This window comes from Lissotriton helveticus, chromosome 12, assembly GCF_964261635.1.
Source record: "Lissotriton helveticus chromosome 12, aLisHel1.1, whole genome shotgun sequence".
NCBI classification, from domain to species: Eukaryota; Metazoa; Chordata; class Amphibia; order Caudata; family Salamandridae; genus Lissotriton; species Lissotriton helveticus.
This window is the reverse complement of record NC_136073.1, coordinates 847929119-847954990: the sequence shown is the minus strand read 5'-3', so window position 1 is coordinate 847954990 and position 25872 is coordinate 847929119. Positions and strand designations below refer to the sequence as shown.

Below are 25872 nucleotides of genomic sequence, written 5' to 3'. Positions count from 1 at the left end.
CGGGGGTCTGTGGGGGCTGCCCCAGTAGAGGCGAATTTTACCCCTCCCCTCCCATTTCAGTAATGTACAGTCCCTGAGCTCGCAGGCCAGACCCCACAGAGCAGGTGGGGTCCCTCAGTCTGTACTAAGAGCTCACGAGGGAAAGACCCCTTTACTTTCAAGTGTCCAGACTCGGGAGTGTTGTGTTCCCAGCAGGCCAGGTGTCTGCCAGGCTGGCTGGGCCGGGGCGGAGTAAGTCACATGTAACTTTACAGCCAGTCGGGGTGGCCTTGTGTCTCTGTTGGGGCCCATACAAGCCCACATAAACATCCCTCTGAATTTTTTCAAGCTCCCTGGCTAGGGGAGGCGGTCATGCCCGTGTATTGTGTGGCAGCACAGACTGGCAGAGCAGAGAGGGGCTGGATGCCTCACAGAGCGACAGGTGGCGAGGCTGGCATTTCGCTGGGCCCTGGGCGCTGAGAGCAGCGCGTCCCAGCCGGAGGGCACAGCCTGTTCCTGCCACCCGGGGACGCTCACCCGAGGCGACCTCGAATACCTGTGTGCCCAGAACAAAGGCGGGCACCCGGGTCCCGCCCCTGCCCGCTCTCCCTGCACTTCCGGCCACCGCACTGCTCGGTTGAAACTCTCTCACCCCTTCTTGGCAGAACCATCTGAATGCAGCATGTCCCCCCACAGCTCCCCCCTCCTACCTCCCCTGAAACTCCAGCTTTCATGTCCTGAACCCCACCCCCTAACCGTGCATCTGTCGCCCTCTGCCTCACCGTTTGATCCTGCGCCCATCCTCCCTTGGACAGTGCTTAATTTGAGGCGGTGTTTGCAGGTGGTGCCCCCCCGCACTCATTTTAGTGGACCAGCACTTATTCTCCTCTTCAGACTTTCGCCCAGAGGAAGAGAGAGAAAAACACAAAGGGGGAAAGAACTTAGAAGAGAAGAACAACTGTGAACAAGATTGAAAGTAAGGCCGAAACAGAGTCTGCAAGAGTGAAATAAAGAGGCAGGGAGTGTCCGGTGGGGAACGAAAGAGGCATGAGGTGGGAACAGGACAACGCAGCCTCGGTATTTGGAACCCCTATATTCAGTGAGCCAGCCCCGGGCGAGATCTGAGCAAATCTTTGCATGCCGGCACTTACTCTTTTACAAATTAAGCACCGTCTCCAGCCTGTCCTACTCTCACCTGTCACATGTCTCTGGCCTCGCTTCACCTGCACACCTCACTTCTACTCGCAGCGCCCCCCGCCCCCCACATCTGTCAGCAACATCTCGCTCTCCCGCAGGCTTGGTCACTATTTTCCCACCCCTTTTCATTTTATTTTAGAATTTTGATATAGCAATACAAGCACAAATATTGTAATATATGAGGTTTCTTACAAATAAAATGCCTAGGGACTGTCCAGGGCGAGTGCTATCTGAAACTATGTTGATCTCCCTTGCGTCTGTACTTTTTTAACCTTTAACTATTGTGTGGATATAGTATGTTTTAGGTCTGCAATGTATTATTGCTCAACAATTTTTTTTACATTTTTATCTGTAAATGTGTATTTATGTCTTTCTATGGTTTTTAACCGATAATAAAAGCTTTTGACTGACTGATATAGCACTACAAGACTGTGAAAATTGAGAGTGAAAGAGTTAAAAAGTGGGAACAACACTTGTAGGGTGTCGGTGGATGCAAGAGGCTTTACAAACTGTGTGGGCAGGTCGGGGTCGTATAAATGTGTGGTCGGCATCCATACAACAGCGGGGCACTTAAAAGACGGGCCCGGATTTCGAGTTTGGTGGGCAGGCTCTTCCGTCGCAAACATGATGGATATCCCGTCCGCCCTCTTACAAGTGCATTATATCTAAGGCGCTCAGTTTTCAGTTTTTACTGATTTTTACAGCTAAATACAGACAGAAAACTATGCGTTTCCTTTCTGTGGTTTCTTTTAATAGTGGAAAAATACAGAAAAGCGTGCTTCTGGGAGTGACTCTCCAGGCGGTCCTTCATGAGTTCCCCGCCCACGGCTGAGCAGATAGACACCATAGGGAGTTAAAAAACAGTGTGAGATATCCTTAAATATAGGTATATGTTAACATATATTTGTATATTATCATAATATTTAACTGTGGGTGTGGTGTTTTGTTATATTTGGCTGCTAACTTTTCTAAAACCTAACAGGCATCGAAACATATGTGCATGTTTATCAGTTAAATAAATGTGGAAATGTACCATTTTACGAATCCATTTATTCTCAAAACACAAATAAATATGGATAAATACCACCAAGATGGCCCAAGAACAAAAACAAAATGGGTAAATACAGATGGAAATCTTAAAAAAATAAATACCATATAACCGGGAGCCCTAATTATATCCCCTGGCACTTATAATACAGTGATCAGAATATCTGTCCCTTTTGCGATGGGTATCCTATCCGTCAACTCTTACTCAGATGCAGAGGCATCTAAAGGCTACAGAACATGGACGGAATGCTGGGCTATGCAAACATTCACCCCCAGTCACAAGGATCTGGGTTTAATCCATCGTTCTTTTGCTCACCACACCACCCCAGTTTGAACCCAGCCATATGCAAATCAGTCTTGACCCTGTGCCTCATGGGAACAGTCTAGACTGAACTGCCAAGCCAGGTTCTCCCTGGACCGGAAAGAAGCATCCCAGGACCGGTTTCAGGGCATCAACCCTTCATCAGCCAGGCTAGCTTGAATCCAGTGGCACAGTGAGCAAGGGACCCACGTATGGGCAGACCCATCCCACTTAGGGCAACATATGCAAAGTAACAGAGCCGGAGTACAATAGCGAGGAAAGTAGTATATATTCTCTTGTATACTTACATTCACTCTATTTTAGTAGTCGATAGTCTAGCTACAATATTTTAGACACGTGACACCTTTGAGCTCAATATATTCACTTTCCACACTCCAGAATACCAACTACCCACATATCATCAAGGTAGACATAGATATGGAAGATTTACTATTCTTAATTCCAAATCAATTTATCTTGAGGATATGTTAATAGTCAATATTGTGGGGTATATCTAAGTGCAGTTCGGTATTACAAATTTGGTCTTGTGGTAGAACGTGGGAGTGCGTTGCAGAACAACCTGCCTAACTAAGGTTCACTGGGCACATCGCAAATTGCAAACCCCTGATACAGGGGTGAGGATGTGGTGTAACAGCCAGAGCTGCTGACTTTGGACCTGAGGAACCAGGCTCAAGTGTCGGCTCAACATTCTGCGATTCTGGACAAATCACTTATTCTCCCTGTGCCTACCAAAAAATTAATGTATCCTTGTGTAACATAACTGGTGCTCCTGTAAAGCGCTCCAATACCTTCGAGTCAAGTTCGCGCAATATAAATATGTTGAAAAAAAAGAAATCAAAGGGACGGAACACCGCCATCCCTGCGATTGCTTTCTAAATCGGAGAGCTTTTTTTTTCTTCTAAAGCAAACCTGATTTCCTTAATGGAACTGGTGCTTCTTTGATAAAAAGTTTTTAAAAAGTGGAGGTGTTCACGGGGTTAGGAAGGGATAAGGAGTGGGTAGTAGGGCAGTTGGGTAATGGGAGTTGGTGGGGGTAGGGGTGGGGAGGGGGTTAATTTTCTTGGTTTTACTCCTATTCTTGATTGGACATTGTTCTTACGATGTAAACTGTACCATGATACTTAGTGGTGATCTCCTGATTGTGGGGAGCCACGTCTCTTACTCTGCTCAAATCAATCAATAAAATTTGTTGTGAAAAAAAAAAAGTGGAGGTGTTCCAAACGTGAATCATTTACCACCTCAACTTGGGGGTCGGTAGTTGATCAACGATCTGCGACCGTAGTTACAATTAGTTGACACCTTCCGCACTGTGTCCATCGACTTCACATCTATCGTATATTATTTATGTATAATTTTTGTTGGTTCTGATGAAATAATTTTGTATGAATTGATTGTAATTAAATAGACATTATAAATAGATATGTGTTTTACAAAGCTGATCATGAGCTATATATAAAATAAGAAAATAAATACGGTTTGATATGTATATTTGTGTGAATATATTTATCAGAACAGGGTGGTTTTCTTCTGCTTTGGAGATATTGTTTTCTATCATTACCTAGCTAAATCTTTTTCCTTATTGCATATTTTCCCTATGTTATATCTAGCTGTTACTATAGGGGTCCCTTGTTTTCTAAAGACCGTAGTTAAAAATTGCAAGACGTTGATATATTTCATATTGCTTCTCGATTAAGAATGAATGTCCCTTACAAGTCCCTTACAAATTTTGATTCGCAGTGGCTCGGGGACCCCCTTTTCAAATTCAAAAAACACTTTTACGAATCGGAAAATGTCTAGTACTTCTGAAAAAGGGAATTTATGTTGCTTTTCCTACGATTTTGCGAATCGCAGGGTTTGCGACTACAAAACCCCTTAGTACATCTGGCCCCACGTCTCATGGCCATGCACATTCCAGCTGTGGTTGTGTGTTGTAGAGCGTAACCTTTGACCTCGGCCACCTACCTGTTGCTGATAGATGCTCCCGGGATCCCTTGGTCCAAGGCCCACGAAGGGACGGTTTGCAGGAGGTGTACCGGGGGCAGAATAGGCTGCGCAGAAAGAACGGAGAACATGTGTTACGAAGAACATATCAACTGACCAAGCTGGCTCCCAAATGAAATAGCACATCCTACCTCACACACACAGATACATACACCCATTTAATTTAACGATAACGCAGGGATTTTGCGTAAGATTTCACAGTTTCTTGGTGCAGAGCAGAGAACCATTGGATTTTCTAGCCCAAACATGGGGTAAAACCACTAAAAATCACTAGAGCTGACCTCCCTGCAAACTAAAGTTATAACTACTCTAGCAATGGAAAAAAACCTCATATATAACACCCCAAAAAATGTAGAACTCCCTACGTATTGCAACAAAGGATAACAGCTGTGTGACAAGGTGTGCATGGTAGAAAATGTGTATGGATGGAAAGGGTTTTGCGGCATCCATGTTGCTGTAGTGCATGCACAGTGTCACATAAATACACATAAAAACACATATGTGGTATGCTTCCATGTATAGTGCGGCATACATGTGGATAGCTAAAATATGTGGTACTGATATTTATGTGACTTGTAAATACATCTATGTATATGTAGATGGTGTACACCACATGGGTATATATTTAGCTTGCAAGTATATGTGGCAGATGTGTATGTGGTTGACTCTATGTTTTTGTGTGTTTATGCGTGGCCTGGGAGGATATGTAATGCGTATCAGATGCATGGGTTGAGTATATATGAAGCATTTGAACGTATGGACAGTGTATATCCCTTTGCAGGTAGGGTGCAAGTGTGCATGGTGAAAACACATGTACTGCATATGTGCATGTGTGTAATGGTTTTCTAGGCACAGTAAAAGTGTCTAAGTGTGTGCACTTTGATGGATAACATACTGTGTGAGGAATGCATGTACATTAATTGTCCATGGGTATGCATACACTTTTCACTGTTCGACGAATGCCAGTCTCTGTTGTGTGTTGGTATTTGCATGTAAGATGGGCGGGACCGTACTTATTTGCACAAACGATGCCTACACCCCAATATTGATAATGTCTCAGACACTGTGAACATATCCGCCCCGCTTTGTCGCAGCGCATGACGTACGAAAACCTCATTTGATGCTGATGTTCCTTCCATAATTTATTTTTTACCTACCAAAGGCATTCAGTCGATGCTTATCAACATATTTTTGGGCTGTTTTATACATTAAAATATAGCGAAGGTAACATATGTGAGTGGAGAGTTTGTTTGCAAACATTTGCATGGTGTGTGTGTGTGTGTGTGTGCGTGTGGGTGAGAATATGAGTGGTGTGTCTGTGTGATCAGGAGGGGTCAGGATTGTTGCTCTGTGAGTGGAGTGTTTGTGTGTATGAGCAAGAGTGTTAAACTGAGGGAAATCTTGAGTGTTCATGTGGGGAGAGTATGTTTGTGAGTTTACTGCCCCTCTACTTCCATATGCAACATATCCACCTTGTCTCCCATTCACCATTCGTCTGGTATCACACCATCTGACATGTCCCTTGCATCAGGCATTCCATCCTATGTCATGTCACTTTTGTCGAATATTGCCAAGTATCATCCCAGGGAGGGTTGAATGACGCTATATCATGGTTATCGGCCTACAACAATATTGTATCCCATATATCGCCTACCACTACATCATCAAGGTAAGTATATCATTATAATTCCTAGCTGCATGCCCACCTACACTATACTCACGATGCCATTATAATGGTTAGTTTGATAAGGTGGATGAGATATTTTAGTCATGCAATATATAACACTAGGATTTTGCGAGTCCTTAATTGCGATTATTAAGGAATTGCAATTAAGGACTCGCAAAAGCCCATGTATGTAGGAATCGCTATAAAAATAGCGATTCCTACACATTCCTTATTTGCAAGTCGCAAATTGCGATTCTCAAATAAGGAATGGCTTCTCATTCATTCCGATGGGGCCTAGAGGCCCATAGGATTGAATGGGAAATTGTGCATGCAATTTCAAGGGTGCAAGGGTGTCAAAAGGAAACTCTGTTGCACCCCTGAAATTGATCTGTGCACAAATGTTGCACACCCACATGTCCCAAGGACGCGTGTGTGTAACCTACAACTTTGAAAAATGCACTGCAAATTACATCAAAGTTGTTTTCGCATTGCATTTAAGAAATCACAAAATGCGATTCCTTAAATGGAATCGCAATTTGAGAACTCGCAATTAATTGCAAATTCTCAAATTGCGAGGGTCTTGACCCGTGATGCATTGCAAAAGCTAATTTTGCGATTGCCAACAGCCGATTTTTGCGAATCGCACCGTTTGCGATCGCAAAAAGCTTTGATGCATGTGCCAGATAGTGTTAGATTACGCCCATATAATGTCCTGTAATAGACATTTCCTTGGATATTGTCCCTAGTCTCAATCCCTCAGACGTTCTGCCTTTGTCCATTAATGACCCATAAATCTACCAAGATATGATCTATTCCTAGGCTCCATCTGAGATTCCGCCCCGTGTTGGATGACACCCTAGTTCGATATTGCTTAATATCAGGATTATACCATGTGCCAAATGTCACCCAGTGTCAGACCGTCTCCCATAAGGTTTCACCTGACGTTATCCCTTGTCATACGAGACATACTCTTACATTTTGCCTTTTCTCAGCTATTGTCATATGTCGTACATGTTACCCTCTGCGAGAAATTACCTTACACACAGTACTGTCCTGTGATAGATGAACCCAGATAAACACTCCACGTCACGCCATGTCAAATGTCATTGCATGTCATATCATCTCGTCACATGTATGATCTTGTGTTAGGTATTGGCTTTATGTCCGATATTCACTCATGTCAGATATTGCTCCAAATGCCAAATATCACCTCAATTTCCCAGGGATATCACCTTATCTCTGATATCAACTAAATATTGCTCCATGTCAAATTCTTCCTACACTAAATACCCCAGGTGCCAAATATCTCTAACGTCAGATATCTTCATGTCGGATATTCATAATATATCACCTGTGTCAGATATGTCCATAGATATCAAGGCACTTAAAATGACAATCCGTATCAGACTTTGCCCTGCCAGATAACCTTGTGTCAGGTAATACGCTGTGAAAAATATCACGCTGTGTCACATATTACTCCAGACATCACATCATATCTGATACCGCCCTGCGGCATGTATATATTGTCCCGTTTTAGATACCGCCAGTGATTTTGTCCCTTGTCAGATATCTCCTACTTATGGAACCATATCGGACATCACCTCAGATATCACCGCATGCCAGATATGACTAGTGATATCACAACATATTAAATACGTCTTCCGGCACCAGAAGTAATCCTTCTCAGATATCTCTGTGTGTCGGATATCTCGACATGCCCGAAATCATGAAATGTCACTCTGATTCAAAATTTTCTCAGTCAGCGAACGCCCCAGATATAGCCCATGTCATCTTAAACCCAATATACGCCTCCTCATATTGGCCCATTTTAGGTATTACCCAGGATATAGCCCCATGCCAGAACTCCCCCAGGCTAGCACCCAATTAAATACCCGCGATCATACCCTCTTCAAGCAGAGCCCCACCCATGCCAGACACCCACCATGACACTCTACCGCGCTTATATTTAGTATTCGCTCTGCTTACTGGGAGAAGTGGGAGAGGACGTCCCTCCGTCTGACGCGGTGGTGGTTGATTTGGAGTCGGGAGGCATTGTCAGTCGGGTCATGCCTGGGGGTGCCGGCGCCAGCATTTGTGAAGAAATGTAGTGGCTGGGGACCTTGACTTGTCCACTTCCATTCAGCTGAGGGAACAGAACAGACAAAGACGAGGCTCAGCACAGCAGACAAAGCAATCACCTTTACACAAGTTATCGCTGGCAGGACCCCACGCGCGTATCGTGTCGGGTAGCGGCTGCGAGCCACGTCTACCCGCTCAGCCAAAGCCACCACTGCAGACAGCATGTAGGCCATGGTCAAGAAAAGGACCTGTGCCCACATGGTGCCCAGCAGACCCAGATAGCAGGTAGCGATTGGCCACACCACCCACACCACCGCCCGGCATGAGTTTCCTGGCTCTTCGTCAACAATCTTCTGGGATTTTTTATGGGGCACCAAAATAATGTTTTTTGTTCAGCACAGAAATGGGCATGCCTCAATGCCTACATCTACTTGGTGAAGTTAGCTCTCTGCCACTATGGTCTTTTTAGAGGCCTAGTTTGTAAACCTCACTCCTTCAGTCCAAAGGTCAGCGTCTTCTTTCTGCGCTGTGTACCTATGTGCCTGAAGTCAGTCTCTCTGGGTTCACCTATTCATCACCCAAGGGCCTGGTAGCTAACCCGTCCTCTAACATAGTTGAACCTGGTTGAACAAGCCCTGTGTACCCTATAACTTTTCCATGTATATGTCCCACCACTAAATAGATCAGCACTCAATGTCCCTGTAAGACATGGTATTATCTCAATTACTCTACTACTAAATGCAGAAATCTCGCGATACACCGCACACTCGGATAGGATAGCTACATGCACCTCGTCTGTCCACACACACCGAGACAAGTAACCCCAACTTCAGGATGCTGATTCACAGGTTACTACCCTCTTCTTTTGGCCTTATTCAGTGATACATGCTGAATATGTAGATACTACTGTAAGGGGTAATACCATTACTGTTATGTTTTACCTTTAGTTTTTGAGTTTTGTGGACATGCACAGGTATTCGTGTTTCTGCAGATCTCTGCCAATTGCACCAACATCTAGAACTTGTCTTTAAATTATAAGCTAGTAAAAATATCCGATAACTTGGGTCACTTGAAATGTTACTAATGTGATATATTTGACTATTGATGGTAACACCTCACATTAATTACAGCCAAGGTTTAAAAGAAGGCAAAAAGGCGATGTCAAAGTACATTATTGAGGAATTTACTAGCGGTCCCTTTTTTATCCAAGCTATCCTCATCTCTTCAGGCACACCTCTAAATACAATGATAACTGTTCAACGTAACAGTGTTAACACTGACTGGCGTTACCGCTGTATTAACCGGCTCCCTTAAACAAGGGTTTTGGTTTCTCCCAGCTTTAAGCTGCCAGTTCCATTCAACATGCAATAGTGCGGCAGCCATCTTGTGCTCACAAAGTAAACAATGTGACAAAATGGATGCTTCCCCCATTTAAAACTGAGGGAAAGCTGCAGGCCCTCAGGGGCGGAACTATATTAGCTGAAGACAGGCAGTTTTATATGAAATAATAATATATTTGTATTTGACAATTTCACTAATTTTTGTAAGATGAAATAGTGACCCACTCTGGTGCACACATTTCACTTCACAGTTCCTCAGCTCATAATTATATACACACATACACAGGACATGTGCATTCACACACATGCGCACACATATGCACGCTGCCTTGACCCACCCCTCACAAGCAGTGTGCCCCTGAGCAGGGAACCTCAACAGTCTTCCATCGCCCATCAAACAGAGCAATACATTCGGTCTCCATCCAGAATCTTTTTTTTGCATAAAGGAAGGGGTTTCTCAACAGGGAAAATTATTTACAGAAATAAATAAATAAAAAGGGTTATGCTCAATGCAGATTTTTGGATCATATAGTCATTTTGGCTTTGCACTTGTTTGTGTACATGCCTGCTCCAGGATTTATTTTAAAAATCCCACCAAAAAACGGGAAAGCTGCCCTCAGATGTTGGAGGAAAGTTACAGAAGAAGGCTTAAGACTCTTTCTAGCTGGCCTTGGTGAGCGGCCTGTAGGGGGCAGGTGAGGGCAGATAAGTGTGTGCATGGCCTGGGTGCAGGGGTGGGGGGAGATGTCCCATCTGCAGGTCATGATCAAAGGTGCACCTCCCTAAACCTTTCCATATATGCATGGCACGGACATTAATACACTCAAAAATAATGAAGAACAGCTGTTTACTGAATAAATACTGCGATTCAATTAGCAGACGGAATTATTACAACAAACAAGCATTGTCAGCGGGTATCTGTTTGCAATTTTAAAAAAAAAGGAACAGCTGCCACCAAATGTACCCTGTAATCCAGAAACACTCCTATTTAAAGTGCATTCAGCTTTTTAAAAGTATGCCCATATGTGTGATAGTCTGTCTATATCAGTCTATCGACCCATGCGTTTTATGGAAGTTCATTTTATTGATAAAGTTCTCCCCTCAACCCCCCCTTCCTCACCTCTGCTAGCGCTTTGAAGTGGTCTCAAGCCTGAATTAAGCGCTTTACAAGCAGCCAACTTAATTTCACACTTTGTTCACACCCTACAGTCAGTGAAACCATCTGACTCTGCATGGTGTTGTACAATGGATCCCCCCCTCGGCCCCCAGACCCCTGTCTGCAGCCACTAGTAAAAACTTCGAGGGAGGGGCGGGGCCCTGCCAGAGGCGAAAATTGACCCCGTAAATCTACAACAGACACCAAGCTTCAGAACTGGTGTTACTGAGTACAAAAAAAAGACATTAATTTATTGTAATATAAACTTTGTTATGTCCTTGTAAGCTCTGTAAATACCATATGCCTATTATGGGGAACGTCCTTTACAACGGAACTTTTACAACGAAGTACCGTTACGACGCAGGTTTAACAACGAAAGTCATTACAACGACTTTCGCTGGAGGGCGCTCTAGGATAGGTAATAGTTTAATTCACTATCCAACACCTTCCCTACTATCCACGGGGACTGGAGTTGGAATAGTAAATTAAACTATTCACTATCCAGCGCCCCCCAACGCAAGTCATTGTAACGACTTTCGTTGTAAAACCTGCGTCGTAACGGTACGCGTTGTAAAAGCACGCGTTGTACCATCATACATCCGCCTATTATTACTGAATTTAATGATGATGCTCTGTTTACCAGCGTTGGATGGATTTTTGAGCCCCCCCTAACCTTGCGGGTCGTGGCAGATGTTAGAAGAGAGCATTTAACTCACTGAGCCACCTCGCCAGATCTGCAGGTGAGTACCCCACAGTGCACTAAAAATCCTCCAGCACGCGCCCACCTATAATAGCATAAACATCAAGCAAAAATTGTCTGCTGTCTTTTCCTTTTGTTCCTTTGTGATCTTTTGTTCAGTTGTTATAATCTTTAGCCACAAAAGCCAACACGTGTTTCGTCGCACAATGGGAAATGTCTCGTGTCTTCCTCAGGGCTATATGTTCCCTTGAAAAACTCCTTATAGTCGGTTGTACTTCAGACCCTCTATTATCATGGTAGCCTATTCCAGTCTTCTTATGGTTGTCATTTAAGTCGGTAATTCTCCTGTTTGATATCCTCAATGGGTGAATATATTCTCAATTTAAAACTCCACTGTTATGGAGTCAATTACGGCCTTGTTCCCGTTTCCGGTTACGCCGAGTCTCTCGCTGTCCGATTTGCAGCGAGCCCGCTGTGTGTCCCGAGTGGTGCAACCAGGGCCATTGGAATTACGCGATTGTTCAGCAATTTTCGCATAATTGTAGATTTGCCACATAACCCATCATCTGCCGCATAATCTGCAGATTTTATCCCCCAAAAAATTGTTTCCAGCTCGAATGATTCAAAAGTTAGTTAAAAAGCAATGACACGTGTTGCCGCGCAGTGGAAGAACCGTTCTAAAGGTTGACTGGTCGCCTTAATGTAGCTTATTGCTATATTTGGGTGTTAAAGTGGTACTAATGAGCTACAAATAATGCCCAGTATTAACATGTTTAAAAATGAAGTTATGCTATCACAAGATGAGCCGCATAATTTGCCTTTTCATGCAGCACAATTTATTCAACCCTGCCGCATAATTTGACCCTACCCTGCCGCATAATTCCAGTGGCCCTGGGTTTAACGCACTGAAGTGATTTATTCCCTTCCCCATAGGTGCTGCTGGGTGGCGCACTCTCAGAGATAGACTGTATGGTGAAAAAGGCTCTGACTGAGGCAGGGCCTAGCAAAAGCACCATGGGCCCTAATGCAAGCAAGAAAAATAATAGAGGTGTAAAGGGCGACTAACAACTCTGGCCCGGTGCCACTGCACCTGCTGCACCATCGATAGCTACGCCACTGTGGCTGTGATATCTGCCTTCCCCTTCGCCTAAACGGCAGCCCCAGCCCCGCCGGCTCCTGCACACACCCAGGGGCAGATTTACAAGCCCCTTGCGCCTCTTTTACGCTGCCGTTGTGTCACTTTGTAAAGCAGTGGCGGCGCAAAAGATGCGCAATGCTGCGGGGTATTTACAACGTGACTCATCTGGAAGATGAGTCACGTTGTAAAGCCCTGCGCCAGAAGTAGGCATTCCTGCATGGGGGGGGGGCGTTCCAGCACAGGAACGCCTTCCAAAAGTGGCTGAGTGTAATCTACAAGATTTTACTCAGTCACTTTTGAGCCCATGCTGCGTCAAAACCCTGCGCCTGTTTGAAGCAGCCGTAAGGATTGACGCAGCATTGTAAAGATAGGCCCCCCAGAGTATTGCTGGAGCTGCGTCTTGCTTGCAACTCAACTCCGGCAATGCGCCGCCTTTACGGCACAGATGCGTCACGCCGTTTTTTCCCCATGGTGCGCCGCATTGTAAATGTGGCACATCCATGGTGGCGGAGCCGTGGCACACAAAAACTGTGATATTGTGAATCTGCCCCCCAGTCCTTTGCCTGTTCCTTGCACTGACCGTCTGCACAGGGCTGCGGTTTTACCTCAGCTGCACCGCGCTGCGTTTGAGGCTCTCCACCAGGGGGCGCCCGACATCCACTCCCCGCCCGGAGCCGCGGCGCTCACGGTTTACGCTCCAGGGCCCTGCACTCCGGTTCCTGATAAGGATGGCGCCAGGATCCCTTCTACGCACCCTGGCACCAGCCGGCACCGATCCCAGCCTCGGCAGGGCGCTGACTGCACTTACCCGTCCGTAACTAGCAGGCCTCTACTCCCTGCAAACCCTGCGGGGTCACCCACCCCGCCTGCTGCACAGCCCTGCCTGGAAACACAGAACTCTAGGCTCCAATTAGCCCTTTAAATAAGTCATCATAAACTGCACGCCTCTGAAAGTTTTGGGGGTTTGGGAGATTACTTTTTTTTAATGTTTTTGATTGCTTTGAAACAATGCTTTTTCGAGTGTTAAATGTCTAACTTTTGGCCCACCCAAAAACGTGATTGGAATATTTGATCTAACACCAGAAGTGCAGATGTTGTGTGCAGCAACGTTTTTATAGGTACAGATGGAGGGCAGGGAAGGCACGTGCATTCAACCAGAGTGAAGGTGGGTGGCAGAGTGGCCGAATTTAGGGAAGTAGTGAGCTACAAAAAAAAGCGTTGGCAAGGCCAATAACTCTGGCGTCGACTGCCACCGGTTTGGCTTTGTCAAAGCTTGTTTTGCTATAGTTTTAGTAAAGCTCTTTTGTTGCGGGGCTGCTGAGCCTCACAGATCTCAAAAAACATAATGTCTAAAAGCAAAAATATGTGTTGGTCTCAAAAAGCATACATTGCCACGAGGGTCCTTGGCATTGAGGGGAACGGTATTCTGTGCTGAATCGGATATGGCCCTAGTGAAAGAACAGAAAAGCATCACTGACAGTGAAGTCAGCCAATGGCTGGGGTGGGCTAAACCATCACCCCAACCTGTATTCTGTGGTGGGTGAATGAAAAATGAATGATGCAACAACAGGCCAATGGATGAAGAGGGCCGGATGAAAACCCATATCACTAGGTACTCTCTGTCTCGTCTCTGTCTCTTTCTCTCTAAATATATGTACACACACACGCACACATACATACATACATACATACATACATACATACATACATATATATATATATATATATATATATATATATATATATATATATATATATATATATCAACGTTCCAGTTGCCTACCCACACTTGAGTAGCACTCGAGACACAAACTGAAGGTGGCAAGCCTTTAATCAGGGGTACAAGCAGGCTCCTGTTGGCACTTTTCATCAGACAGCCATAAACGAGAATCGCCTGACGCGTTTCGAGAGTGTATCTCTCTTTCTCAGAGGCAGTCGCATTGGTGGATGCATGCGCCGGTCTCAATCCTTAATAGCCAGATCACGCCCCCAAATGGGCCGGTCAAATGTCCCGAGGCATTATGGATTAGGAAGTCCCGGTGAGTGAATACACAGGTGGTGCACTAATTTCTGTCCATTTCAAGCCCTCGGATGGGCCACCACCAACAGCGTCCACTTTCAATCCCCAGTTTGTGCCGCCGTCAAATATCAACGCTCCAGTTGCCTACCCACACTTAGTACTTGAAATGGACAGAAATTAGTGCACCATCTGTGGTTTTACTCAGCGGGACTTCATAATCCATAATGCCTCGGGACCTTTGACCGGCCTATTTGGGGGCGTGATCTGGCTATTAAGGATGGAGATCGGCGCATGCATCCACCAATGCGACTGCCTCTGAGGAAGAGAGATACACTCTCGAAATGCGTCACTTAGCTGGTGAATGTCAGTGATTTGCACGTGTGATCCTGAACCATAACACAACTTTAGTTGTGTTTTTTATTGAATTTTTATGTTTTCTACATTAATACACTCTAAACCCAACCCATTGCGGGTGGTAAACTCCTTCACGCTTCAAATCCAACATCCACGTGGGTCCGGCTGCAGCAAAGTTATAGCAGAAATTGCCTAGAAAGGACGCCAATCACCATGAGGGTAGTTATACCTAAAGATACACGATGGCTGCTCTATCACTAGGTGTGCAAGAGTTGCTTCGCCACATGGAAACGTAATCCTCCACTAATGTTCTACCACGTTTGCTGGAAGGCACTCAGCATAGGTGATCTCACGGTCCTCCGTCCTCACACACGAGCATGAAGCATTTTGAAGATGCTCAGATATTTTGTCCTTGTGTGGAATTCTGCTTTAGTTACTGTTTTGGAGACAGTTATGTTTTGTGGGGAGTGCCCGTGACTTGTTTTTGCACTTCTTCGGCGTTTGACTCACCCAATTTAGGTTTTTTATTGGTTTTTTTTCATATAAAACAAGCTGGTTTCAATAAATTCCTGAGTGTGGGTAGCTTTTATCGCCTGTTGTGGTTGCACAGTATTCCCATATGCTCTCAACCACATAAAATGGCTGGGCGCGGCCCAAGGAACTGCTTGTACATTTCACTCCAGGTGGGATTGATAACCTCAAGGGTGGGGGAGGTTTCCATGTAAAGACACAATGTGCTTTAACTCAGGAGACGAGCTCAGGTCTTCTGAAACGCATTGCATGCTGGACTGGGTCAGCGAAACCTGGCTAAGTTCCTTAGATTTACTATAGACAATGAACGCCAGAATTTTAAGGCAACTCCCCCCGGCTCTTGAAAAAAATGTTTCAAGCCAGCCCCACCATAACAAGCAAACTCTCACAAAAATTCTATAAAATTGGCAGCTCAGAACCTATTTAATAATTCAAACATTGCAGTAATGCTCAGTTATTCAATTTAGAAATTCCATCAAATACATGATTGTCAACCCGCTATTAGCAGCCTGGTCTCCGTAAAAGTATCGACACTGTGAAGGACTTCGAGGATTATTTGGAGTCCCGCTCTCCTGTACACCTACTCCCAGCCAAGACAGGAGTGACAAAAGACGTTACTGATTGTCAGTACAGGGTAGTTCACTGATACTCTGTTTTCTCTCGCTAAAACCTAGGGGTGGGCGTAACTTGCGTAATTTAATTATTTGAAATTACAGCAACATTCCGTGAGATTACACAAATTTACGTGAGGAGTGTATCCCAGCATTTTGTGCTACTTTTATTGGCACAAAATGCACACTTGCTTTAAAAATGGATCCGAGGATGCTTTTTGCACTAAGAAAATAGACCTGAGCATGAACAGCGGCAGCCGCTGGCGCTCACTAAATTCGTGTTCCCCCTTTAGGATTTTGTGCCAATTACTCATAGTCATGTGAACAGGCGTAATCGGATAATTTTTAGTAACATTGTGTCAAAAGAGTAACACAAGTTACTGAAAGTACTCCAATCACTCCAGCATAGTTCAAATTTCAGCCAGGCCTACTGAAGGCACAACACTGTTTCCAGCTTGATGTTTGTCTCGGTTCCCCAGGGGCATAGTAAATGCTCATCCTGGCCAGACTCTGACGACCACCCCGAGATCTCTTCAGCCCCCCTCCAGCAGGCCCTTGCAACAGGTTGAAGACCTCCACTCAGGGGCTGAGGGTGGATTTTCTCTAGTTGAGTCCATCATCCTTTCTCTAAACCTCATAGCTCTATCATGGCCTTTCATAAAAGTAATATTGCTGGAAAAGTCCCCCAAATTCAGTCTTTCCTCCTGCTTTAGTATAATCTACAACATCCCTTTTCTTCCACCCAGCCCCTCAAGCCTTTTCTAGTACATACCAGCTCACCGCAGAGGACAATAACGGTCATTAAATGCCCACTTCCAGATTCTAGATCAAGCCACGCCTGTGCACATAGAATGATTGTGAGAGCATAGAACAATCACTCCAGCCCTCTGTGGTGGGGCTATTGTTATTCAAAAATTCCACCCATTGAGTACAGAATGTTCTGATTATTACAATTAAAACAACAAGGAGTGAGAGAGAGAGAGAGAGAGAGAGAGAGAGAGAGAGAGAGAGAGAGAGAGAGAGAGAGAGAGAGAAAGAAAGAAAGAAAAATATTAGTGTAGAGCCCGAGGGCCTATACAAGACATCCCAAACCCTCGCTCACTCCATTGTCTCTAGTTGGGTTTCTTGCTCAATCTTTACCTCTGTTAGTTCTCATTTTTCTCTACCATTTCACATACACTTCCTCTCCTTCAATCTCTCTTATGCTTATTTCTGCCTTTTACTCTGTCTCAAGCTCTCTTGCGCCCTTATCTTCTTCGGACACCTTTTGTAGGTCTGCTTTCTTCAGTAGCGGCTTGTTTTAGAGTGGGGTCTTACAGCACAGAGATCCCTTCTATATAGATGTGATCACCGAGGAGAGATATTCTTATAGCCCGCAGACAACATATTGGCTCTCCATGTATCCACTCCATACCACTGATGTACACACAGACACACGGGCACACACACACTATTGTTCAGAACAAAAGGACATTAACTGTTGCAACAGTGGAAGCGATTAGCTCAAATACTAATTTACGTTGACTAAGTTATTAGGAAATTTGTGTTTGCCAGACGCCAACTCGTGAAACTGGGTGCAATACGTAGTGATGGGAAGTATTTCCTGATCCCCCAACCCTCACCGCTCCTATGCTCCAGTATATAGTGGGATCAGTAACTTCTACCATCATTTTATGCCCATCACCATAACACTGTTCAGTGTCAGACAAAGATAATGACTCTGCCACCCCTGGGCAGAAAGGGTATTGCGCCCACTTGTGAAATCTTGATAACTGTCATATTTTTGCTAGTCACTAGTGGTCGCTGTTCGAGCACTATTCGCCTGCCCACATTATCCCTGCCCGGCTGGCTCCAATAGACACAAATTTAGATGGCCAGCACTTACCGGTGGGCAAGTCGGACTGCCTTACCTGCACATAAAATAACGACAGAGTAACCAGTAATGTTTTCTGTCACCCAGCTTGCAACGGCACCTGCCAATTCAACAGAGCGGGGGAAAATGGGCCCTTGAATGCGATATACTCACCGGCCCGGGTTGCTGACCGGATGGATCACAGGCCAAGGAGACAAGGTCTTTCAGGGGATCCTGGGGGTTGAGATGAGGAGGGTAGCGGATCGCTGTGTGCTGAAAGTACGTGGAAGCTGACTGCGGGAGGATGGATGTGGTGGGAAAGTGCAGAGCTGATGAGGGGTGTGGACTCCGTGCAAGACCTGCAAAAAGAATCGTCATTATTATGAGATGATTTACGCATACACTAAGAATTTCTTCTTTTTGAAGCATTTAGAGGCCCGCATGAGGAGAGTTTCAATCAAGCAGAGGAGTGCCAGCCAATGGCAGCAGAAGGGGTGTGGCAACACTTGATGACATCCCAGAAAGGAAAGCAGTTTTCACGCTGCAGATACAATGTAATTCCTTCTCACCCAACCAGAACACCAAAACAGGTATCCATAACTACTGCTGATATGGCAGCGTTTCTGAATTCAAAATGGCCGCTAGTTGAGTCAAAGGTTTTCCCTTTTTGGCTGACTGGCTGTCCCACAAGGACACTGGCCTGCCGCTTCCATGTTTGTTACTCTTGAAGCTCAGAGCGAACGCTGTTTCAAAACACATACACCTTCATCTCTCGCCCATCAAATGTCCACCCCCCTTTTGCTACCTCAACCGTACATTCTACCTCACAATTATTTTTTGGTCTGAATCAGTTATAACTACCTTGAACTTCATATGGCCTGACATCACGAGATCCTTTATGGGGAATTTTGAAAGAATGGTGAAACTGTACCTTTCCTATTGTGGTGTTTTATTTTCTTTAGCATATTACGCTAAATACGCTTTCTACAGTGAAATATGATTATGTACATCAAGGGCCTTATTAGAAGTGGACCGTGCGTCACTGAGGTGTTCTGAATTTATCGGATGCAATAATAATTGCCTTTTTTCAACTTTTTGGGCTTTAATATGCAGATTTTGTTTTTTATTGCACAAAAACCTGCAAGTCTATGTAAATACTGGCTCTTTTTTACTTATTAAATTCTGACAGGTTTGACCGGCCAAACTTTAACAAAGCGTGTGATGTTTTTCTTATCTTGTAATTACTGTGTGTGGTAAACATTGCACCACTTGTAATTGCAATCCCTGTGCAAATAGGTATTTGCACACAATTTAAGAGGCCAGTTGGAATCATTCCTCAAGGCTCTGTTTGAATCCACTCTGAAGTACAACTCCCTTGGATAAAGGTTGCCGAAACGTTTCTGCTCTGCATGAACGGACAGATGCACTTATGACGGTCGAATAAAGAGCTAGAACTGCAAATGGGTGGAGGTAAATCCTATGCATACAAAGTCCAGTGAATTCAGAAACTCTGCGTTGGCAAAGGTGAGTAAAGTTTTCCGACTTTGTCAAAGGGACACTTAAATGACTGCAGCACGCACAGCGGCAGAACGTTTCTCTCCTGGTGAGCAGTACATATGGTGGTAAGAAATGTGAGAGAGAGGTATGGGGGGACGGGGTAAAAGACAAGGCGGGGTCTGGAGCTAAGGAAACCGGTTGTAGGGGAGCGGAGATTCAACCAGAGGGACCATGCGATTGAGTGAGACCAAGGGATGAGGTATGGGGCGTTTACAGTGAATGCTGGGGCCTAGCTACTATTGGTGCAGCAGGTACAGCGGCACTGGAAGCCGGAACCATGAGGGGTCCATTGAACCCTGGAAATTGATGTATTGTACTACCACAACAGCAGTCAAAGGGCCATTTTCTGTACTTGAACCAGAGCCCATGGCATCCTTGCTACAATCCTTAGGGAAGGTTAGCCAACTGGCACCAGTTTATTCTTGATCAGTGGCGGCTCCTAAGCTAAGGCGGAGGAGTGTCGCCCCACTGCTCTCGGAGCAGTGCAAAGGAAAAATGAAATGATAATAACAGAACATTATTATCGGTGTATTTTTCGTATGGAGCCAAGCTAGGGGAGGAGGAGTGGTTGGTGTACCATAAGTGCGTATGACGGTGTGGCAGGCCGTCTTGGGCCAGCCAAACCGTTAGCATGTTCTACACCCGCCTGTATTGCACAACCTGGGTGGAGAACATGCACAGGCTCCCACTCCCTGTCTGAGCACCAGACCGCTCAGACCAATCACAACGCTGCGGTCATTCTAGAACATCATGATTGGTTAGGAGAATCTCGGGACCTGGGTGCTACTGGAAACCAGGGAGGACACCACTATTCTTGGCTCCTAGCAGAAGTGCAAATTGCTTATTTCTTTATGCAGTTTTATATATTGTGGATGTTGCCGCAAGGCTTTGGAGCATTTAACATAAGAAATGATGAGTTACATGCTAAAATGTGCCATCTACTAAGACAACAATGCATAACCGTGGTGAGTGGAAAATACTGATGTAAAAGATGGCAAGCTAGGCTGAGTAGACATGAAAAGGCCCATCACATTAGCCCGACAGACTCGCTAAGTAGTCCCAGGTGAAGGGTATAAGTGAAGGATAGTAACACATCATCAGAGATCGTGGATTGGAGGAGGCCACATGAAGTCGATAGCAATCGATCACCTGAGGCAAGACAGTCCAAAGTAGGGAAGTAGTGTAGTAGGAGAATGAACCATTAGATGGAAATTCATAGTGAGATAGTGAAGGCGTCCACAAACAAGGCCGACTTAAAGGAGCACGCAGGCTGGATTAACACTGCGGTAAGTTGCTTACCTTGACATTCAAGCACACTCATAGCAGGAACCACGGGAGAGTACGCCCACCCTTGTGAACGACCAACACATTCCGCACCACAAATTTGACTAAGGAGCTATAACCTGCTTGGTGGCCTCTCTTGGTCATTTCAAACAATTTGTACCTTTCCTTTTGAAAACAGCCAGAAAAACACAGGGCCTGGTTTAGAGCTTGGCCGATAAGCTACCCTGTCACAATTGGAGATCCCGTCCAACTTATTACAAGTGCCATACGATATAATGCAATTTCAATAAGGTGGGCAGGATATCACAAGCTAAATATAGAAATCTGTGTAAACACAGAAAAAATACTAAAACTGGAGTAAATGTTTTAGATCTCGCTATTTGTGTTGAGGACAGGCAAGGATACTCTTCGCTATGCGGTTTGATACATGTATCATGAATTGTAATGTGCTCATTTGTTTTTCGAATGAAAACATTTGTTAAAGTTTGATGGGTGAAAGTCATGTTTGACAGAATCCTCAGTCAAACTTTTACAAGATTGACAGGAACCACAGTCATGGCGGTTTCGGCCAATGGGTTGGCGAACAAGCCTAGATTTAGTGGGTGGCGGTCCCTTGGGTTGGCAGGGACAATGTCCTCCATCGTCCCCATGGGGCATCCTCCGCTCGAAAAACTCAAAATCAGCCTTGTAGTTTCTAGAGCCTTCATCGGGACACTGTAGAATTTTCAGGAGAATGTTGTCTTTAAGCAAGATGGGCTTAGCCTATGTGAGTGAATCCAGGGCAGCGAATAGGGGAGGGCACAGTCCTGAAGATAACCAAGCTCTGTGGCGACCCCGACAGGACTCAAGTGAATACTTTCAAAGGTTCTGTACTTAATGATAAAGATACTGAAAACAGCACCCTTCTTTCTTAGGTGAGTGGTGAGGATGGCAGAGATTTTTATGCAGTCAATGAAGAGCCTGACTGGAATGTCACAAAATGGGGGAAAAAACATGTAGGACATTGAGGGAGGAGGAAAGTGAGAAGAGAGAAGGAAGAAGAGATGGGTGACAGCTAAAAAATGAACAGTAAATAAACATTTTGTGACTATAAACCACATATGTAAGGTGAACCAATCTCTAAGTGTTTCCAGTAATGCCAGGTAGGGTGGGGCACATGGAGAGAAAGGTTTTGCCCCAATTCACACAGTTTGGTCAGGGTTGGAAGCCGGGAATAGAGTACTCGTTCTCTGGCTCCACAGCTGACAATTTAGTCCCTAGACCTCCTTTTCTCTTTGAAAAAGAAAGAAATAAAGGCTGGGTGTGAGAGGAAGACGTATAGAAATGGGGGAAGGTGAAAGAAAGAAGTTGAGAAGGAGAAAGTGATAAAGGGAGTCAGAGGGGGATAAGTGACACAAATTTTTGACAAATTGATTCCACACATGGAAGTATTATAGCACTTGAGAAGTTGTGGCCATTTAGGAAGGAGCTATAAACCTCTGCTGGCTGAGGCTCACAGAGCAGTGCCATCTTTATCATGTTGGGTGCAAGTTAATGTGGATAGTGCCCTGGTGGGTTTGAGGGTTTTTAGTACCAAACACAGCACCAAAGCTGAGCTTCTCTGCTCAACCTGATCCCAAAGCAAAAGGAGACACTGGTGGATTTAAGGGAAAAACCTACTTAACCAGAAGGAACTGACCTAAGACTGCCAACTCATTACACACCAGGCTGACTACAAACCCCAACATAGGAGGAGAATTTTGGGTCAGAACCAAAGACCCAGGTGCAAAGTGAATTTGTGACTGTGCCTCAAGGCGCTTGAACAGGCAGCCGCCTCCACCCTCCACCAGAGCGCCAGCCGGGGATCTCACCGCTGTGCACCGCGATGACGGGCCGGTGATGCTGGGTGAAGCTGGTGAGCCGGGATGAGGAATCCTGGGGCGACGGGCTGTGAAACGGCGACTTGTCCATTTCACTCTTCTTCACCACGGTAGGCGAGATCCCTAAAAGGGGGGACAGACAAAGATGGCATGAGTTAGGGTGTCTCTGAGCAAGCCAACATCTCCCCAGCCCTCCCAGAGGCTGTGGAAAGTAGGTAAGAGGTCTTCTCACTTACATGGTGGGGCAGAGTCCACCATCAGCACAGTGAGGACAACACAGCATCTCAACACAGACATCAGCACAATACAACACAACCACACTAGCCATGGACACATCCAGAGGACAGGAGAAGCCCCATCCTTCATGGCTTCCAAGCAAAGGAACAACAGGAAAGAGCAGGAAGTGGGAAGGCAGATGTTCCCAGGTGGTTGGTGGAGGTTGGGTTAAGGAAGGGACTCCAGAGTAGCAGAAGTTTTCAAAATCATCAGCCAATTTACAAAGTATGCACAACTAACAACCAAGGAGGAATCAACATACTTCACAGACACTGGTGAACATGCAAGGAATTAAAGCAGGGCTAAAATACTCATACAACAGGGTAAAGCCAGGACACAAAAGAAGTCCTATCGGGAAGTTACAACAGGTCAAGACCCGGTGCAGATCACAGCCCAAGAGTCAGCAAGCTCTGCACGACTAGGCCGCAATCCAGAGTTACCGTCCTTAGAGAGTAGAAAATCACACCATGAGTGAGATTAGGCATGCACCCTCATCAGAGATGTCCAATGTAGGTGTTTGAGGGCAAGAGGCATGCATCATTTTCAGGATAACCACATAGGATACAAATGCATACAGGGAACATAAACAGAACTCATTTATAGTGCACGGCTATTCTGAAAACCTGGCATGGAGTCATGCTTGCTGGACCTACGTTGGACACCTTCGCTCCTGAGGATGTAGGAGTAGAGAGAGAACTCCACGATGCAGACGTGGATTTGTAGCCGAATTCTCATAAACTCTACCGCCGATTTACTGGGCGCGCTTTATGGTGGACTTTGGATTTCCATTAATGATTGAACTATCATCTCTGGATACGGTGTAATTACCTTCCATTATCGATTGAACTACACTCCATGGACATGGTGTAATTCTGCCTTTGTAAGTTGGAACTATTGTGACAGCCATCAATTATCGTTTGGTCTGTCTAATGATTTTAATGAAAAGCTGTGTAACGCTCAGGTAAATTCAAGTCCTGATGATGACCGTACAGTAATACAGCAGTTGAAACGCCGTTGACGCTTTTGTGTGGCCATAATTATTGAAGGACACATTATTATGTCTATGTGTGTTGATCCTTTACACTTGTAATGTTTTTTTTGTTTAGCCACTTGTTTGGTTTATGATATGTGTTTTTTTGTATACCAACACTCTATCTTGAGCGTAATTGTTCTTTTTAAAAGTTTAAAAGCGTATAATAAATTATAAATCCCCTCACTTTCTGAATAAACCGTTGCTGAATTTATGATTCTTTAGGCTTCTCTCTCTTTCCCCTTTATTTCTTTGTTTTAACTGTACATGTCAGGTTGCACAATTTATGTGACTCTTCCTCCTGAACCTTCTGTTAGGTGTATGAAGTAGAGAGAGGAGACCTCTCGGCTCAGCCATACCAAATATCAAGGTCCCGTGTTCTGGTGAGCTAAAGGGTGATTTCAGCCAATGTGCATCCTGCTAGCTAGGTCAGAGGTCACCAATGATCAGGGAGTTCTATGCCAAGATTCTAATGCCTTGGGATCAATGCAGAATATTTAGCTAGCTACACTTTGGATTAAGTCACTTTTAATTTCACTTTTTTTGCACTAGAATTATGGATCTTCGAGTCCCAGAGGGCGAAGAGGTTGTGATAAAGAGAGACTGGGTGAGGTGGCCTGTGTGACTTGTGGACAAGTATGCCTGGGAAGAGGGTGGTTGGGCACTGTGGAATTAAAGGGTCAAGTCGAAATTGAGAGGGTTCCTCGTGAGTAGAGAAGGAAAAAAAAGAAGCTTTTTTGCGGGGGGTGGTGATTAATGGCAGGTATACTGGATGAATTAATTAAAAGGGTGGGCGAGAGGGAGAAAAGCAAGCAACTATAACAAACATGGTCTAGAGACCAAACTCTTGACTACAGATTTTGTGGACAGACATTAGAATCCTGGCTTGTCCACGCGAGAAAATTGAGTGATCCTTGGAAAATAACTTGATTGTCCAGTGTCTTGTTCCCCTAATCCATACAGACTCAGAGAAGGTAGAAAATTGACAAGTGCTGGAATCAAGAGTGCCACAAAAACTGGCCATTTGATATGTAGGTGGTACAAAAGGGGGGTGGTGATCGACGGAGCATCTGAACCAATCATACACTCACACCCAGTCAACAGATCTGGGTTTAATCCATCACCATTCTTTAGCCCACTCCGCCACCCCAGTTCAGACATGGCCATATGCAAATCAGTCTGACCCTGTGCCTCATGGGAACAATCCAGCCCGAACTGCCAAGCCATGCCTTCCCTGGACCGGAAACAAGCTTCCTAGGACCTGTTTCTGGCACTTCAGCCGTCTTCAGCCAGGCTTGCTTGAATCCAGTGGCAAAGTGAGCAAGGGACTCACGTCGGAGCATACCCTGCCAACTTATGGCGAACAAAGCGGTACAAAAGGGGCCCATGCAAGATGCGGCTGCAGGGCGTGTTCGCGTCTGAGGAAGTGACACCAAGGCGGGTCACACTGGGGGATTTGAATAACTGAAGTTAAGAGTCATTTCTGCTTCTTACTGGCTGAGACTGTAGCACTAAAGTGAAGAAAGTGAGCGCCAAAATCATATGCCCCATAGTTATTTGAGCGGGTTCTAGATGGAGCTAAACAGCAGTCTAACCACTTTACATACATTGAGCCCAGGGCCGGAGCCTATTTACAGGGTGACATTTGATAAACCCCTCCAGGCTGCTTTAATCTAGCACTAACCCACATGCCAATATGGGTCACCTTTTGTGAAGGTAGGGATTTGACGAAGGGGTCAGAATTGGCGTAAAATTAATATCATTTTAAAAATTAACACACGGACTTAGGCCACCCGCAGCACTGGACTTGATGCGTGTGGCCTAGATGGTTCGATAGATTATGTACACAAGGTTAGTGTGCTTGAAGAATGTT

General features: G+C 45.1%; 1 protein-coding gene across 4 annotated transcripts in view; it reads right to left on the bottom strand.

Moving 5' to 3' along the window:
- Positions 1–25872, bottom strand: part of NFIC (nuclear factor I C) — a 322708-nt gene that overhangs the window by 31156 nt on the left and 265680 nt on the right. For 2 of the 4 annotated variants that reach the window (XM_078669818.1, XM_078669817.1), the window contains 4 exons: positions 22685–22816; positions 18168–18352; positions 8199–8355; positions 4508–4593 (listed from right to left, as the gene is read on the bottom strand). In XM_078669818.1, the coding sequence (XP_078525944.1) occupies positions 4508–4593; positions 8199–8355; positions 18168–18352; positions 22685–22816 (560 nt within the window). The remainder of the gene's footprint in view (positions 1–4507; positions 4594–8198; positions 8356–18167; positions 18353–22684; positions 22817–25872) is intronic. The other 2 variants (XM_078669820.1, XM_078669819.1) reach the window with 1 other exon arrangement.